Genomic DNA, 17,355 nt, shown 5'->3' with positions numbered 1-17,355 from the left:
TGTCCCTAATATTTTTAAACAGAGACATAATACACCGCTGCTGTTTCAGAGTGCCAAAATTTTACCTGTTAAGGCTGTTCTATGGCAAAAAATCATAATTCAATATATATTTACCCCGCAGCATAAAGAAAAATTAGAACATAAATACAGTACTAGATTCACGCGCAATGACGGGTTAATAGTTCCGAAATTTAATAATAAATACGGACAGAGAACGTTTGAATACAACATACCGAAGATATTTAATTTATTACCTGACACTATAAAGCAATGTAAATCTATGAATAAGGTTAAATATATGGTGAAAAATTGGTTATCGGAAAAAAAATATTTACTTTGATATGTATGAAAATTTTTATGAAAAAATTGTTGATTCTGTAGATATAAGATGTAAATTTTTTTTTTTTTTTATATTTACTCCACACAGGAGGCCCTGAAGAAAAAAATTTCCCTCGGGGCCTATGTCATCTTTGGGGATGCTGTGTGGAGGGTCTTTTTTTGGAGAGGAAGGAGTGAACATGGGTCTTGAAGAGTCCCATGTTGTAGGAGGGAGGAAACACAGAGGCCGGCAGTTCGTTCCACAGCCGAGCTGTTGAACTTAAGAACGAATCGTAGAAGCGACCCGGTCTCATGTGACAAGTGTCAACTGTGTACAAATGTTGGGCGCGCGTTTGGCGTGTATCCCGACTACGCACCGGTGCCGAAGGGATCAATGACGCTAGTTCCTCAGAGCATCTTCCATTGTAATACCGATAGAACAAGGACAGCATACCTATTTGACGCCTGTGCTCTAAAGATTGCAGTCCGTTTGTTAAGATTGGGGAATCTATCAAACGGACCGCCCGTTTCTGCACAGAGTCAAGGGTTTTTTTCAGGTATTTTGGGGCTCCAGACCAGAGATGGCTGCCAAATTCGACAGTAGGGCGCACTTGCGATTTGTACAGGGTGAGCAGTTGTGTACTATTAAAGTATCTGCGGGCCCTGTACAGTACGCCCAGCTTCTGAGAGGCCAACTTTACTCTGGCTTCGATGGAGCCCCCGTACCTGAGCTGGTCACTTATAGTTACACCAAGCATATCAATGGAAGGCCTGTTCGGAAGATTGCTTCCGTTGAAGGAGACTAGATTATCATTTGGATCCCTTTTAGACGTAATCAGACAGGATTGGGTCTTTGAAACATTAAATTCGACGAGATTATTTTTACCCCAGGAGGAAATACTCTCGAGATAACCGTCCATTCTCTGCTTCAAAGCCCTCCGAGCCGTTGGAGTTTGTGTGCCCTTTGGGGGCTTGTCAAACAAAAAGCTATCATGAACTGTACTGTCATCCGCGTAACAATGAATCGGTGCACATGTCAAAAGGTCATTGATGTGCAACAAAAACAAAGTCGGAGACAGAACCGATCCCTGTGGGACGCCAGCATTTATGGAGTGCGAGGAAGAGGTGAAACCGTCAGCAACTGCCTGAATCGACCTATCCCTTAAAAAGTCAGCAATCCACGTACACAGGGATGCGGGAAGTCCGTAAGAATGCAATTTGTTGACAAGTCCTCGGTGTTAGACCCGGTCAAAGGCCTTGGATATGTCTAGTGCGACCGTTTGGGTCTCACCGTGACGTTCCAGGCACCGCCCCCAAACATGCGTCACATACGCGAGAAGATCACCGCACGAGCGGTTCCGCCGGAATCCGTATTGACGGTCGTTGATAATTTTGTTCTTCTCGAGGTATGTGAGCAGTTTGTCGTTGATCACACGTTCCATCACTTTGGACAGAACTGATGTGATCGCTATGGGGCGGTAGTTGGCCGGGTTGGAGCGGTCACCTTTCTTGGGAATAGGGTGAATGACCGCTTTTTTCCAACCAGAGGGCACAGTGCCACACTTCAGGGACATTTTGAAGAGCTTTGTCAAAACTGGAACTATTTCCGCAGCACACCTCTGCAATACCAGGGCAGGTATTCCATCAGGTCCACTAGCTTTGTTAACATCGAGCCCCCGTATGACGTGGAGTACATCCCGATGCCGGATCCTCAGCTTTTTCATATAGAAGCCGCAGTGAGGAACCGACGGCGGAACAGCACCCCCGTCGTCGAGGGTCGAGTTTTCCGCAAACATTTTCCCTAATAAGTTAGCCTTTTCGGTGGCGGTGTTTGCTAGTGAGCCGTCAGGTCTGGTAAGAGGTGGCAAACTGGGTTTGCAAAAATTTCGACCTATTGAGCCCGCAAGCGACCAGAATGCTCTGCTGCCATGCGGGCAGGCAGCCAGCTTTTTGCTGATCTGCAGGTCGTGTTCGAATTTCGACCTATTGATGATTCTCTTGCATTCCTTTGCCGATTTGTTGTATGCTGATCTGCTTTCGGGCGTTCGAGATGTGTTGTAGGCTCGGTAAGCCGCGTTTTTTCGTCGGACTGCTTCAGAGCATTGTCGACTGAACCACGGCTTTGAGCCCACACCAGTTTCTTTAGTAGTCGATTGTATGAAGCCATCCATCGCCGATTTGATGACTTCACCAATCTCCTGGGCACATCTTGAAGGGTCCGAAGTCCGAAAACAAACAGCTGACCACGGAAAAGCGTTGAAATGGGCCCGCATACCGAACCAATCTGCTGACCTATAGTGCCACACTTTTCTCCTCAGCCTCTCATTGGTTGGTCTGAGGCTGACGGGGATTGATGTCGTCACTAGGCAGTGGTCAGATGATCCCAGAGGCGCTGTGACGTCAATCTTATAACCGTGTGGCACAGTAGTTAAGAATAGGTCTAACAGATTGGAGCGGTGAGTCTGGACATCAGGAACCCTTCTAGGCTCCTGAACCAATTGCTCTAATCCGTAGCAAATGGCAAAGGATTCCGCCTGTCGGCCAGCCGAGTCCGTTGGGTTCAACTTCAACCATGGTTCGTTATGAACGTTGAAGTCCCCCAGAACAATAAACTCGGCCGAAGGGTAGCGGGGCAAGAGATCATCAATAGTATCGCTCAAATGTTTGAAGAGCTCGGAAGTGTCTGATTCGCTATGGTTCGGTGAGCGGTATAGACATGCGTAGAATCTTGCCGTACTGGCAAGATTGACGCGCACCCACATTACGTCGAATCTGGAGTTTTCCAGACTCAATAGTCGCACACAGTTAACGTCAACTCGACTATAGAGGCAGACTCCTCCTTTCAGTCGGAATTTGCTTGCGAGGGTAAAGCCCGGGCAGTCCATATAGGAGGAGTCTGGCGGCTCGGCTATCTGAGTTTCGGATAGGAAAAGAAGGTTGGGTCGTTGGGACAAAAGATGGTGATGGACGGAATTTAAATTTGTGTGCAGGCCGCGAATGTTGGCAAAATTTACCAACAGTTTTGGCCCGCACCGGGGTAGCCTGCTACTCGCCGCTGTAACGATGTTAAAATTGTTGTGTTGTAAGTTCATGAATTTTTTTTTTTTTTTTTTTATAAGGGTAGGAGGTGAAAGGAAAGGTCTGGAAAGGAAAGGTATGAGGGGTGGGTAGGAATCTGGGGTTCAGGCTGTCCAGGAGTGATGAGCGTTTGGTTCCAGCCCACCCACTGCGGTGCTAGGCGATAGGCTGGGAGAGTCCGGCTGGAGAGGGCATCCAATGCGCCCCAAACGCTGCTGCTGGGTCCCCTCCGGTCACGAACCGGCACAACAGCAGTGGCGGGGTTTTTTCACTCGCTGATGGGGCAGCCCACCCTTAGTCGTGAGCCTGAGGGTCGGGCCCCTGTACTATCGAGCGGCCCGGACAGCGGTAACCGGTTGTAAAGGGTCTCCCTCAACCAGCATCTCCCAACCGGCCCGCCACGCAGAAGGTGGGCCGACGCACCCGCCACCAAGACCCGGGCAAACCTTAACCCATGAACCCGGGCACCCCTGCTAAGTCACCAAACGTAGCGAACCACTTGGGGTGACCTGTGGCAGAGGTGTTGGTAATCCAATAAATGGTTCCCAGGGCGGCGGTACCCATTCCCGCCTACCAAATTGAAAATTATAACTTATAAAAATGTATATGAAACTAAACTTTAAGCACCTGTTGACAAGCCAATTCAATTGGCTTAGCAGGACTTGTTTGTTGATATGTATTAACTATTTATTCAATAAAATAAAAAAATAAAATAAAATTTTAAAAAAATATGACAAAAATATGTTCTCGATACATCTCCGAGTAAGGTGTTCACGAGACATGAATTCAAAAAAGCTGATCTCACACATTCACTATTATAATAAACATTATATACCACTTTAATCGAATATCATTTTCGATATTTAGTTACTATGAAATTCAATATAAAAATGCACAATAAAATTAATCATATCATGACATCAAATATTCACAAAGTACGTTTGTACCTACTTCTGTATATTTTATTGTGATATTCAAAATTCAGTCGAGAGTTTGGAGAATTTTCATGTTGAATGGCTATTTACAATTTATATTACAGTCATAGATTTCCAACGAGCTGGCTAGCTTTATTTTGGCTGTCACCCAAAAACTAAATTCCCTCTTCCACAAACAACGTTCTGCAAAGCGACAAGTCTGCATTTGTTTTACAGAAAATGCTGACTTGCTTATCATTTATCATATCGCTTGAAACGGGAAACCTTTTTCAGATCATAACGAAATCAAATCACTCGTCTTGCTATTTAAATTAATATGCGTAGCCGCTATTAAAAAATCATATTCTATCTCATTTGCTAGATTAGTTACCTATTCCATCAATTTCTGCCTATTTCTGGATCATTCTGATTTTCGTCAGCCAATTTGTAAATTCTGTTCAGCATTGGATTATGTTTTCTCCAGGATTAGTCGGATTGAGGCAATGAACTACATCGCATAGTATTTTTAATTGAGCCCGTATCAATAACAACCCTTACGTAGATGGCGATAAGGTTTAAATTCCCGCTTAACACCATCCGCCTGTTTTGATTTATGCAAGAAAAAAACATGGCCAAAAATTGCCTTTTATTTTATTTTGTGGATGTTCAGGCACAAATATTGGAATGTTTTTCGATCATTTTATAAACAACTTAATTTTCCACATTATACAATAAAATAATAACCGAAAATGGGTTCGTAAGTAGGAGATTTTGAACTTTAAAGCAGTTTTCATAGGCCTTGTACATTATTTTTTTCTGGGCTCATATAAAGACTTATGTAAAAATACTCGATAATTTCAAAGGCCAAGATGTATTATGAAACATTCTAGGCCACCAAATTTTCAAACCAAAAACACATGATTTTGCATTACTACGTATGGCATCGCCTTAAATGGTGATATTATATATCTTTCATATTGGTTTTCCTAACAGAAAATTAATATAATTGCAACATAATATAAACAATCTTATAAAATTACCTAAATTATTCAATGAACACTGAATGCATTACCGTGAAACGATTCACGAGGATAGTTTGGAAAGTAAAAGAAATTCTTAGATAATCCCCTGTTTCAACGAAGTTTAAAATCAAGTAAAGTAAACGATACTTTTAAAAAAGTCCAATCGTTGAATGGCACATTTTACAAATTTTTATGTAATGTTATCCCTTTTGTCTCGGTGTTTTCAATTTGCACGCAATTTCCCCCTTTGTATCAGTGTCGGGATCGAGGATAAAAGAATCAATTGTAGTAAGTAGTGTGTTGTGTCGGACTAAGTGTGAGATAAACGGGACTTAACCCCAGTTCAGGCCATTTCCACTTCTTGTCCCTTCCTCACCCCATAACGCACGCACTCACCCCATTTTGCTACCCTCGCTGAGCGCGCCAAAACAATTGTCAGGGTGTCCTAGAAATGCCTATTGATAAATAGGCAATATTAAGTACCGATTGTTTTGTTTTCCAAACAAATGATGTACCTATTTATTTATTATTGATCTTCCGAAGGTTTTATCTTTGTTATTTATCAGTTGAAAGATTTTTAGCTTTGTGTAAACACAGTTCTTTAAAATGCAGATTGATATGGACAGATGTGACAGGAATCTGAATATGTACGTGATTGTTTTTGCATCTGGGAAGTTGTCATTTTTTGTGTTTTTTTACTACAGTCGAAATGTTTGTCTGCAAGTGTTTTAGTTTTTTATAAATAGTATAGAAATAGAAATAGTATAAAAACGTCGTCTCAATGTGGACTAACCACAGTTTGAAAATGGCCTTGTAAGCCGAAACAGCTGTCACAATAATAAAAAACTAAAACACTTGCAGAACTTAATAATAATATTATCAAATTTAATCTAAATTAAATTTATAAAAAAATTAAATGGAGTTCTACGAATTAAACACAAAAACAATAAATAAAGAAATGTTTGTCGTTAATTATATATAATCAAATATTAATAATTGTTTACATATTTATTCAGGTCTGGTTCCAAAATCGGCGGGCGAAATGTCGGAAGCATGAGAGTCAAATGCACAAAGGTATGTCTACTCAATTTTGTACCTTTATTACAGTTTTCTTAACTTTGTTTGTAATGTTTTGAAAACTAGTTTTTCAATAATATTAAAAAAAAGAGTTTGTGTGAGCCTTTGCCAATACAAGAACGTTAAAGATCGCCTTTAGCGGTAATTCCCTCCATTTCTATTTGAGATTTTCTTTGCTTTTGAAATCAAACTACTTTTAGAAAATATGTTTTCTACTCTCTTACTTATTGACGGATACATTTTCCGACATGGTATGTATTGGTGCAAGCCCTGGAACTTTACACAAGAAGAAAACTGAGTTTTGCTAAAATATATTAAAATCCTCTTAAAATGTGATGGCATGCCATTTCCTAATAAAAAATTGGTACATTCAGAATATATCGGAACAAGTATTCATGCAGCTGCGCTTATCCTGGTAAATATAACGACGAATTGCTAAGATATTATAATTTTTTATGAATACGAATTCCGACATAATCATAACACATTTGTGTTTTACTTATGTTTTATTAGGAAATCCGTCAATTCTTTATTTAAAGGCCTGCAGTCTTGTTTTTAACAGAAATACAAACAATTTGACTAGATTTTTAATAAATTAGCAATATTTTATATCGGTAATATTTTTCCGTGCACTAATTAAATGGCTTTCGGTAAACCTTACCTACACCAAAGTAATAGTTTCTTGTGAGCATGATGGGGTTTTATAGCCTTCTTATCACTACAAGAACCATTATTTCTGATTTATAATCTGGTTATATCTCAATTTTAACCAATAATTGAACCATAAAAACAAACCCACCTTGACATCCATCGAATCACAATATAAATTTCAGGTAGCACTGTTCGAGTCAGAATAAAAAATACCAGTCATATCTCCGTGATGTATTGCCGTAATAAGATTTGGGTAGGCACCTAAAGAATCTCATTCTTCAGGCTGTGAGGAGGTGGGGGATGGTTGGTGGGTAGGGGAGGGTGGAGGGGGCTCCGGACAGGGGTAGCTCCGGATAACAGTTTTTTAATTCGGCCATAACTCACGGCGGTGAATAATTGATACACATCCCTGGTGCGCTAGGGCCGCCCACGCGTATACCTTGATTTTTTTATCAACAGATCACAGATTAACCTTTTTTTGGTATTGCCACTGAAAAATCTTTTTTTCATTCTAATCGTGACATAGTCCCAGGGCTCGGAGCTGGTGGGGCTACGACATCCTATATTTTAGGATATGTTTTGAGGCTAGGCATGGTGGTGGGAAAATTGGGAGTTGGGAGCTAGCTATTCAACAGAAGCGTTCAATTTATCGAGGCTGTATGACAGTTTTTGTAAAACAAAAAAAAAATTGACTGCGTCAAAATAGGATGTAATAAAACTGATTCAATTAACTTTTTGATTCTGAATGGTGATCTCTCGGTAGGGCGATATGCAGTACATCCAGGCATATCACAATTTAGCCTATTTATTTTTACAAGTAATATATGTTTACATGCATTTAATAATGACTTGGAAAAATCGTGGTGAAAAATCTTTATACTAGGATAGAGAAAATAAATAAATCCATTTTTATAGTTCGTAACGACACTACATAAAAAAGTCCGGTCTGTGATTTATTTGTACATATTTTTATGTATTATTTGACTCGCTACAACGAAAAATCTTTTTATTAATTAATAGCCGAAGTATTTTCCTATAATGAAAATAACTAAATAATTTTTTTTTCTCACCCATAAAAAATGATGTCCGGTCTTTCGGGTTTATAAAAAAATGCTCCATTTTTTGGGAATTAAATTTAAAGAAAATTGAATTGGTTTCAAAAATACGATTGAATAAAAGTGATACAGAATCTATTTTTTTGGCAAAACGATTCTTTTAATGTGATGCAGTTGGTCTATTAGTTTTAAAAAATATTTCCACATCGCAATTAGCCTATTATGTATTATAATCAAGTTTAAATGTAAAACGTATTACATAATATAAAGGTAACATTGCGTTCAAGTATAAAACACACAAGTACGTGTAAAAATCCCATTGTATCACTTTCTCTTGTTCCTTAAACCGTAACACTTTGCAGTGATTATGTTCTTCCACGGATGGGATAAAAACGCTCCCCCTCGCCGGGTCAGGGGGTGAGAGGGGGGGCGCAATCAAATCAAATAATTCCCCAAGGGGCCCATTCCGCCCCCCCCCCCCCAGATCTCTATGGGGCGGTACGGGGGGGGGGGGGGTGGCCCCTTGCCGATGTGTTGGGGTGGAGCAGGTTAACTGCTTGTACATTAGAGGATTTAATATTGGAGGTCAGGATAAGTGGGATTTAAAGAAAATAAGGACAAAAGGTTGTTCCAGAAAATAAAAGATTTTTAACAATTTTTATTTTGGCTGGTGACTAAGATAGACAAAAATGTTAATTTTTAAAGACTCTAAGAACATATTTATATTTTTAGATTATTTAGTTTTCTAAACATTACAATTGTGTCTCAAAAAATTCTCGAAAACTTCCGTAAAATGGGTTGTCTGTTTGAATATGAAATTTTTTGCCACCGAAATGTCGTTTTAGAATGTTGGTCTCTCTAGAACGATGCCGAATATCTTGAATATGAAATATTGAAAAATGAGTACGGACGATTTAACAAAAAGATTCCTAATAAAATATTAGACATTCAGAATATATATGAACAATAGGACAAAATGCGAAAACATTATAATTTTTAAGAACACCTGTTCCGACTTCCTCGTAACATATTCGTGCTTTACTGATAGTTTGTTATGAATTCATTCGTTAAAGACCTGCAGTTCCGTTTTTAACAAGAAAACGAATAATTTCAACAGATTTTTTTATATCAGTAAGTTTTTCCCGTGTACCTTATAGTAGTGTAAGTGTACTTACATACAATGTACCTACATAATTATATTTATTCACACAATACATACGTTTCAAACCCGCGACCTCTTAAGCTCAGCTTTCCACTCGGTCACCGAGGTCAGGTCATGTAATATATTTTCGAATAAAAAAATTTTAAACCATTATTTGCATAGTTGCAAGACACCTCTGTAATAGAAATCTTCCATTATTGGTAGGTACCTACTTAAATGTAATAAAAACTTTATTAAATAATTATATCTAATTATTTAATAAAGTAGGTATTTAGGTATTTAATAATTTCGGTAGGCACTTGCCTCATTTTTTTTACTAAAATGAGATAATTGATTTAACGGTACCTGTTGTGTGGAACTGCGGTGGGGGAGAGGGGGCGCAGCCCTTCAGAGCACGGAGTGTCCGAGACTAACCGAATAAACATAAATAAATGTAAAAAAATAATCATAAGGGGGACACGTAAAAAATGGCGAGGGGGCATTAAACAACCCGAGTTAATCAAATAAGTGACTGCGGAGCAGAGAGGGTGGTGCACATTGTGTAATCTAAACATAAAAAATATTTAATTCTTTCTCTCAAGTTCCAGTAGCGTACAAAACAGAATCCTCTTTTATAATTCGAATTTTAATTTTATTTCTCACATCCATACAGTAGCAAATAAAGGATTAACAATGCTTGGCTTCATGCTACGTAATGGTAGACTTTAAAACATTTCAACATAAATAACCTTATAGTTAGTTATATCGAAGTCAAGTCGAATATAATTCTTCTATCTGATCCCCATTTTCAAAACCGCTCAGATTCCATTGAAAAAAAAATCTAATATATATTAACTATACACTCGATCAACCGATAAAAAACAAGTAAAAACCACTTGAAAAAAGAATTAAATTATTAAATTCTACGATAGAAGTCTTGTTTCGGACTGGACTTTTATTTTTAAATTGTAAGTGGTCTAAGTGGTATTATAGACAACCCTAATTTACTCAGCCTAATTAAGTATTTTCTTCCGTGTACGTGTTCCGTGTAAAAATAATATCAGGAGTCAGTCATTTAGATATTCGCTTGTACCTAGATTGCACACAGTTGACAGTACTTTCAAAGAATTAGTAGATGTGTTCAACTGCACAGAATTTAGTTACAAGAAGGCTACAATGACGTTCCTCATAAGTAAATATTAATGTTAGCTCATTCTGTTTCTGCTTTTTTTACTTCCAACGCTCTAACTAAAACTACCGAATCCGACCTGCGCGTACTGCTTATCGCGTTCTAATAGTGGAACAAGTTTTGACTAGATATTATGTACGCGGTAGCGACCCTAATTGTAACTCTGTGTGTTAGCTTTCATTATTATTTTGCATTTGTTCTATTTTATAGTATCTTTAAAAAAATGTTGCTTCTTTAATAATGTTCCACTAAATTATTATGTATATCACATGTTTGTAAAAGCCCAGAGGGACGAATAATTCAAATATATATAAATACACATATTTTTAATTAGCAAATTAATTTTAGGTTTCTCTAATTGTAATTATAATTTAGGTTAGAGTCCCAAATGGTCGCTGAAAATGAATAATTCCTAGTACCATTTCAAGCCAAAAGTTTTCACTCTGTATTATCTGTATCTGTACATCATATAAATAGTATTACACCAGGTTCCAGAGTAACTATAACTAAATAAAATAACTAAATATAACTATAACTACTCTGGAACCTGGTGTAATACTATTTATACTTACTATTAGATACCTATTGAAAAAATGTGCACGCCGAGTTTGGAAACCGCGACTTTTGCAATCCGTATCAAATGTAAGTTATCAATTATTGCGTTTATTAAAAATACTAAATTCGGTTGTGACTGTCTGTAACTCCGGTTCAAAGAACTTCAAAATTGGATGTGTTTGCTTGGAGAGTTCAGACAAACGGGTGGGAATGTAATATTTTCAACAGAAAATTATTTTAATTGCCATTTCTAAATTGGAACTGATTTGTCGAGAGAGTCCATATTATATTTACATAAGACATGAATCAAATCAATTTTTTCAATTTTTTTACTTCAATTAGTTCAATTTTACCTCCAACGCTCTTAACTCAAACGCCGAACGACCGGAAACTACCGAAACCGGTCCCTGCTACGACCATTCCATGATTAATAAGGGTCTGCGTAAATACTAAAATACATTCAAATATGAAGGAATTACTGTATCTATCGGTACCTACCACAATTTCATGTTTTTGTTCATATAACCATATTCCAAAGAATAATTTCGTATGGTCGTTTTAATTTGACATGCCTTACAGATTGAAAGGCAAATAGGTAGGTACACTAAGAAATTATTTTTTCTCAATAAAATTGTAATGAACATCGAAATTTCGTTTATTTAATTCAATGGGAATCAGGTGGATATGTCACAGTCGGAGCCCATTACCCATCGGACTAAAACACAACAACCGGCCATTTAGTATCGATGGTGTCCGACCCCCACCCGGTTAGCGCCCCACTACCCATCTCTCCCCGTTCCTCCCGCACTAAACAGATTATCGCCGCCCGACAAGACAAATCATGCCCCTGCTACCCCCACGCTACCCCAACACAGTGATTTCTAGTGATTGCACAAAAAAATGTTGTACAAACTAGAAACGTATAATAGGAGATTGAAAAAATAACACAAAGCTTTGCGAAAATGGTTCAATTGACTGTTATGTAGTTTGAGTACCTACCCAATACACATCGCTAAAGACACACTGATGAGTGGCCTATTTGCATATATTCTTGTCGGAGCTTATTCATCATCAACGCTACATCCCACGGAGAATCCAAGCCGCCTTACGCTACACGCCTGCACTTCTCTGTAATCTCCGGATGTTTCCACCCAGTTGCTCATTCCTGAAGATGCGTCGTTCTTCCTGCACAGTTCAGTCATCTACGTTTAGGCATCCAAAAACTCCTTCCTGCAGACCTATTGTAGAGAAGTCTCTTTGGTGGTCGACTGACTTCTTTCTTCATCACCACCATCATCCCTGGTCTTCTCCGCAAATGCTTCCAACGGGGTAGCAATCCCAAGTCATTTCTTTATCTCTGATCTTCGAGCCTTACTAATAATATTTGGATGATTTATATAGCGCCGTTTTTGTGCAAAATCACCTCAAGGGCGCTTGGAGGATTATGATTATCGCCAATTTAAATGGATGGTTGGCCGGATGGTTCTGTGGTTCTCCAACCCACAGAACCCAAGGTTGCGTGATTACTCTCGGTGTGTAAAATCAGAATTCGAATATTTTAACAAACTCACGTTACAATAATTTTATGAACAAAACATATCGCGTTAGTTAGATGGGATTTAGGGCTAAACCGGCGGCTAAGACCACTGGAGAGAGAATGAAATGATTTCCGCGTGAAGCATCTCGCGCGAGGTTGTAATGTTACCAGTCGCACGTGAATGTGGGGGAACTGTAAATATTATTGTTATTTTAGGGAGATGTGAACTCCCTGTAAGTTACCCTACAGGCGTATAATTCTTAATATCCTGCTCAAATATTGTTCCCGCAGTCAGTTTACCTCTTCCTCGTTCTGCTTCCGAATCACTTCCACTTTGGCACCCAATTGGTCATCATTTACCGGCTTTCTTTCATCCCATCTTACCTTCCGTGTCAACAGAATCGTACGATTGTTTCACGCTAAATGGAATACTCGAGTTTACGGTTCTTCGCTAAAGATGTGTCTGCCTTGACGCTGTAATCGTGCTTATCAATAAATGCTTCACAAACATTTTTGTTCTCTGGAAGCTGCGCGGAGAGAAATGAGTATTGCTGATTTATTTAAATCTTTAGTACATTCCTAATATATCGGAACATGTGTTCACGCAACTGCGTCTGCCTTAATAATATACAATGACGAAACGCTGAAATATTCGAATTTTAAAGAACACTTTTTTAACATTAGCTCTCCCCACAGGAGGCCCTGAGGAAAATAATTCCTCCCAGGGCCTTTGTCACATTTGGGGATGCTGTGTGGATGATCTTTTTAGGAAAGGAAGGACGGGAAGTTCTGGGAAGCAAGAAGGTACTAGGGGTGGGTAGTAATCTGTTAATCTATGAGTGACGTACGTAAGAATCCATCCCTCCCACTGCGGTGCAAGGCGATGTTCCGAGAGAGTCCTGTTGGAGAGGTCAAGAGGTCTCCGTCAACCAGTATCACCCGATCCGGCCAGCTATGCAGTTGATGGACAGCAAACAAACTTCACCCCACGAACCCGGGCACCCCTGCTAAGTAACCAAACGTAGATAACCGCTTGGGGTGACCTATGGTAGAGGTGTTGGTTATCCAATAAATGTTTCCCGGGGTAGCGGTATCTATACCCGCCTCCCAAAATAACGTGTTCCGACATCGTGATAAAACATTTTTATCTTACCAAAGGTTAATTAGAAAATCTATCAATTTTTCGTTATGGACCTGCAGTCCCCCTTTTAAACGAATTACGAATAATTTGAAGAGATTCTTAATAAATTAACAATATTTCATATGAGTTAATGGCGACACTTTAATTTCCAAATATAAAACTGGTGTATAAAATGCTTCATCACAAGTCCAAAAAGTTCAAGAAGAGACTATTCATTGAAAATGATATTGAAATCTTTCCATTTTAATCAAAAGCTACCCTTTATTCAAAATCAATCCGTGAAAATGTGGCAACATCTGTTATATAGGGTGGCCATCAAAGGGTGGTTTTAACGATTTAACTTTTTATTGAACCACGGAAAACTATCCCCTCTCAAATAACGACTGGAATTTGGCGAATTGTTATTTGGGGTTGAACAAATATTACGTATATTTTGAATCAATTGCTATGAAATTGCATTTTAAGTTTTCAACGCTTGTCAAAATAGGATCTGATGCACATCTCGAGAATTTTATTGATTTTCATGTTTGTTTTTTTTTTGTACAAATTATTGTTCGTCTTTTACCCTATTGGCTCTAACGTGAAATTATTAGCTGTTTAATTAATTACTAGCCCTACATGTGAAATGTCACCGTAAAATATTCTGATTGCGTTAAACCTTTTCCAAGTTTCTCTGGTAGATGGTTCACATTAACTTCGTTAAAATGATAGTGAAATGATGCCAAAAAGGGTTTTATAATATTGAAATGATAACAGTTTGGCCGGAAAAAAAGGTCATTAAATATAAAATCATCCAGTTTCGCGTTTTTTAACACTCGAGAAAAAACAATCTATAATTTATATTAACGCCCCTAAGGATTTTTACAACATGTGACATACACAATAATTTAGAGGAATTTTGTCAAAGAAATTATAAAATAAAACATATTTAAAAGAATAATAAGATTTGTTTATGAGTTACGTTATTATAACCTTCTTGTAACTAAATTCTGTGCAGTTGAAAATATCTACTATTTCTGTAAATGTTTTGCCAACTGCTTGCAATCTAGGTACAAGCGAGTATCTGAATGACTCAGTCCTGATATTGCTGGAGAAATTAATAATAATTTTTGATCGAGTTGTTCTAGTTGGTGTGCGGAAGATAATTAGGCTAAGTAAATCGGGGCTGTCTATATAAACATTAAAAATTTAAAAAATCATAGTCAAACAAACAAGTATTCTATCTGAGAGTCAAGGAAAGAGTGAAGTCAAGGAAAGAGTATTCTATCTGAGATTTTTAATCCTTGTAAATAATAAATTGAAGTGATTGTTCTGAAGTACCTAAGAACGTCTGAAAATATTACCGAAACTAACTCTTCTAAGCTAAGAATCCAATATTATTAATATGTTTGGAATGGTATATTTTTGCTTTATCAGTACTCGAATCCAAACGCTGCTTCGGTTTGTGATTTCAGTTAGCTGAAAAATTGTTCTATAACTGAAAAAGTGACAATTCGAGCTCTGTTATATTTCTATTTTTTCCACATTTTTTTCTTTTTCATGTGTCGATTGAATTTATTTTGACTGTACGTTTTTCACCTACGTAGGTAAAACCGATTGCACTGGGATTATCACATTCGGAAGTAGGTGTACCACATTATATTATTCATACATTTATTAATAGGAAAATTAGCATGATAGGTAGAACGCTGAGAGTTTTGTTATAACCTCTCCATTTTTCTCATAAACGACGCTTGTGACAGATAAAGAGATCACAAAGGAGCTCTCATCGGCATGCGGCAGGACCATATCTATCTAATCCCGATGGGTTTTTTAAAAATAAAAATCACACCATCCTTAAAGGAATTATTGATTTGATGGGAACAGCGTGACGTCATGTTGATACCATAGAATACCCATAATAGGGCATGTAGGCTGTTTTTAGGTGTGTAAATATAACAAACAAACCACATACCTACTTTAAGCAAAACCTCCTTAACTGAGGCCAGGACACTGAATCATATTAGCCTGTTATTTATTTAAGATCCTTCGAATATATTTCAAAATATTTCAATGAAGTGCTTATATAAGTTAGAATGGCTTATAACATAGTTAAATAGAGGGAACCTATATATATATATATATCAGGCCAACTTGATTTAGTGTCTTGTCTTGGATTGAGGTGGTTTTAGCGGTAGAAAGCATTCAATTTTCCCGACGTCCAAAATATACCTTGAACTCTTTACTAAAACAAATCTTTTTCCAGGACTAGTGCTGTCGGGCCCCCCGGGCGGCACGCCCCTGGAGCCGTGCAGGGCGGCGCCCTACGTGAGCGTGCCAGCGCTGAGGCTGCGGCCCGCGCCCCCGCCTTACACCAGCCCGCCCGCCGGGCACCCCGCCCATCCGGGGCACCCCGGACACCCGGGGCACGCGACCCACCAGCCCCTGCAGCCCCCGCAGGCCGCCTTTTCGCCCTTTGATCCGGCGGTGCTGTCGGCTGCGGCCCAACAGGTAAACTAACCCTGCAAAATCAGATAATAACAAACTTACCATCAGTCTGCTTTCCCGAAAGGATAGGCAGAAAAGATAGACCGCCACACAATTCAAATTTGATACGTAATCCTTGTTTCATTCATATTCATATAATCTTTTGTTATTCCGTCTCTTGACGTGACCTTTCACCAGGGCCATTTCCGTCTTTACGTCAAATTTTCCTTAGGGCCCCAATCTCGGAAGGGGGTCCCGAGTAGGTGCTAAAATGATACACATTGAGGCCACAGGAAATAAGCGTAAAATGTTGTTTGTGCAATGATGGAGGACTTAGCTAGCTACGAATTTAACCAATAGGCTACATACTAGCCGGTTAAGCTGGTATTTTTAAAGGTTTCCGTTTTAAACAATATAAAAAGATTTCTTTTTAAGTAAAGGATCTCCATTTGAATATTGTTGGGATGCTGAAGTTCCGAAAAATAATAAAATCATAGAAACATTATTTTGTAGTTTGTTGTTTTCCTGTAGGTTTATGGCTTTCAAAGGGGGTCCCCAAATAATATCTTCCAATCACCCAATAAATTATGTTTCTTACTAAATACCGTAATAATGATTGTGTCGTCCACAGTACGCAGCAGCAGCCGGCCTGTTCGGTTCCCCACTTGGTTTGGCCTCCCTTGCGCGCTGCAAATCCTCCTCCATAGCAGACCTCCGGCTCAAGGCGCGTCGCCACGCCGCAGCCCTAGCGCTCCTGGCCCGCTCCCCGGAGCGCCCGCAGCCCCCGGGGTAAACCACAACCACACTCCACTGGTTGATATTATACGGGTAGAATAACCATTTGATTGCGATGTTTTTCAAATATATATTATTATAATAATCTGAGGTGGGAGGTACCGAACTCCCCAAATTATGAATCAAAAGCCATTGATTGATACAAGGAACGATTTAGGGACCTGTTTTATTCAAATATTTGTTTTGCATTTAAAATTAAAAAAAACAAAACTAACTAAGAAATGGCGTATAATATAACGAGGGCTTAAAGTCAAACAATCTTATTTACAAAAAAACATACAAATAATTCAAGATCTTAAAGTCAAATAACCATAATACCTATATGAAAAATATACCAACAATTTGAGGGCTTAAAGTCAACCAACGTTATTCACAAAAATACACACCATAACTATTATTGTATACACTTACTCTTC

General features: G+C 38.6%; 1 protein-coding gene across 1 annotated transcript in view; it reads left to right on the top strand.

Moving 5' to 3' along the window:
• The window catches only part of LOC149425292 (uncharacterized), a 49,871-nt gene extending 32,934 nt beyond the window's left edge, over window positions 1-16,937 (top strand). Inside the window, exons 3-5 of the mRNA XM_089650758.1 lie at window positions 6,349-6,406; window positions 15,924-16,168; window positions 16,776-16,937. Coding sequence (XP_089506884.1) covers window positions 6,349-6,406; window positions 15,924-16,168; window positions 16,776-16,937 — 465 coding nt within the window. The remainder of the gene's footprint in view (window positions 1-6,348; window positions 6,407-15,923; window positions 16,169-16,775) is intronic.
• The last annotated feature ends 418 nt before the right edge of the window (window positions 16,938-17,355 follow it).

This window comes from Hesperophylax consimilis, chromosome 3, assembly GCF_061612785.1.
Source record: "Hesperophylax consimilis isolate HC1 chromosome 3, BYU_Hcon_1.0, whole genome shotgun sequence".
NCBI lineage: Eukaryota > Metazoa > Arthropoda > Insecta > Trichoptera > Limnephilidae > Hesperophylax > Hesperophylax consimilis.
The sequence above is the reverse complement of the archived record's forward strand: the minus strand, read 5'-3'. Positions and strand labels throughout refer to the sequence as shown.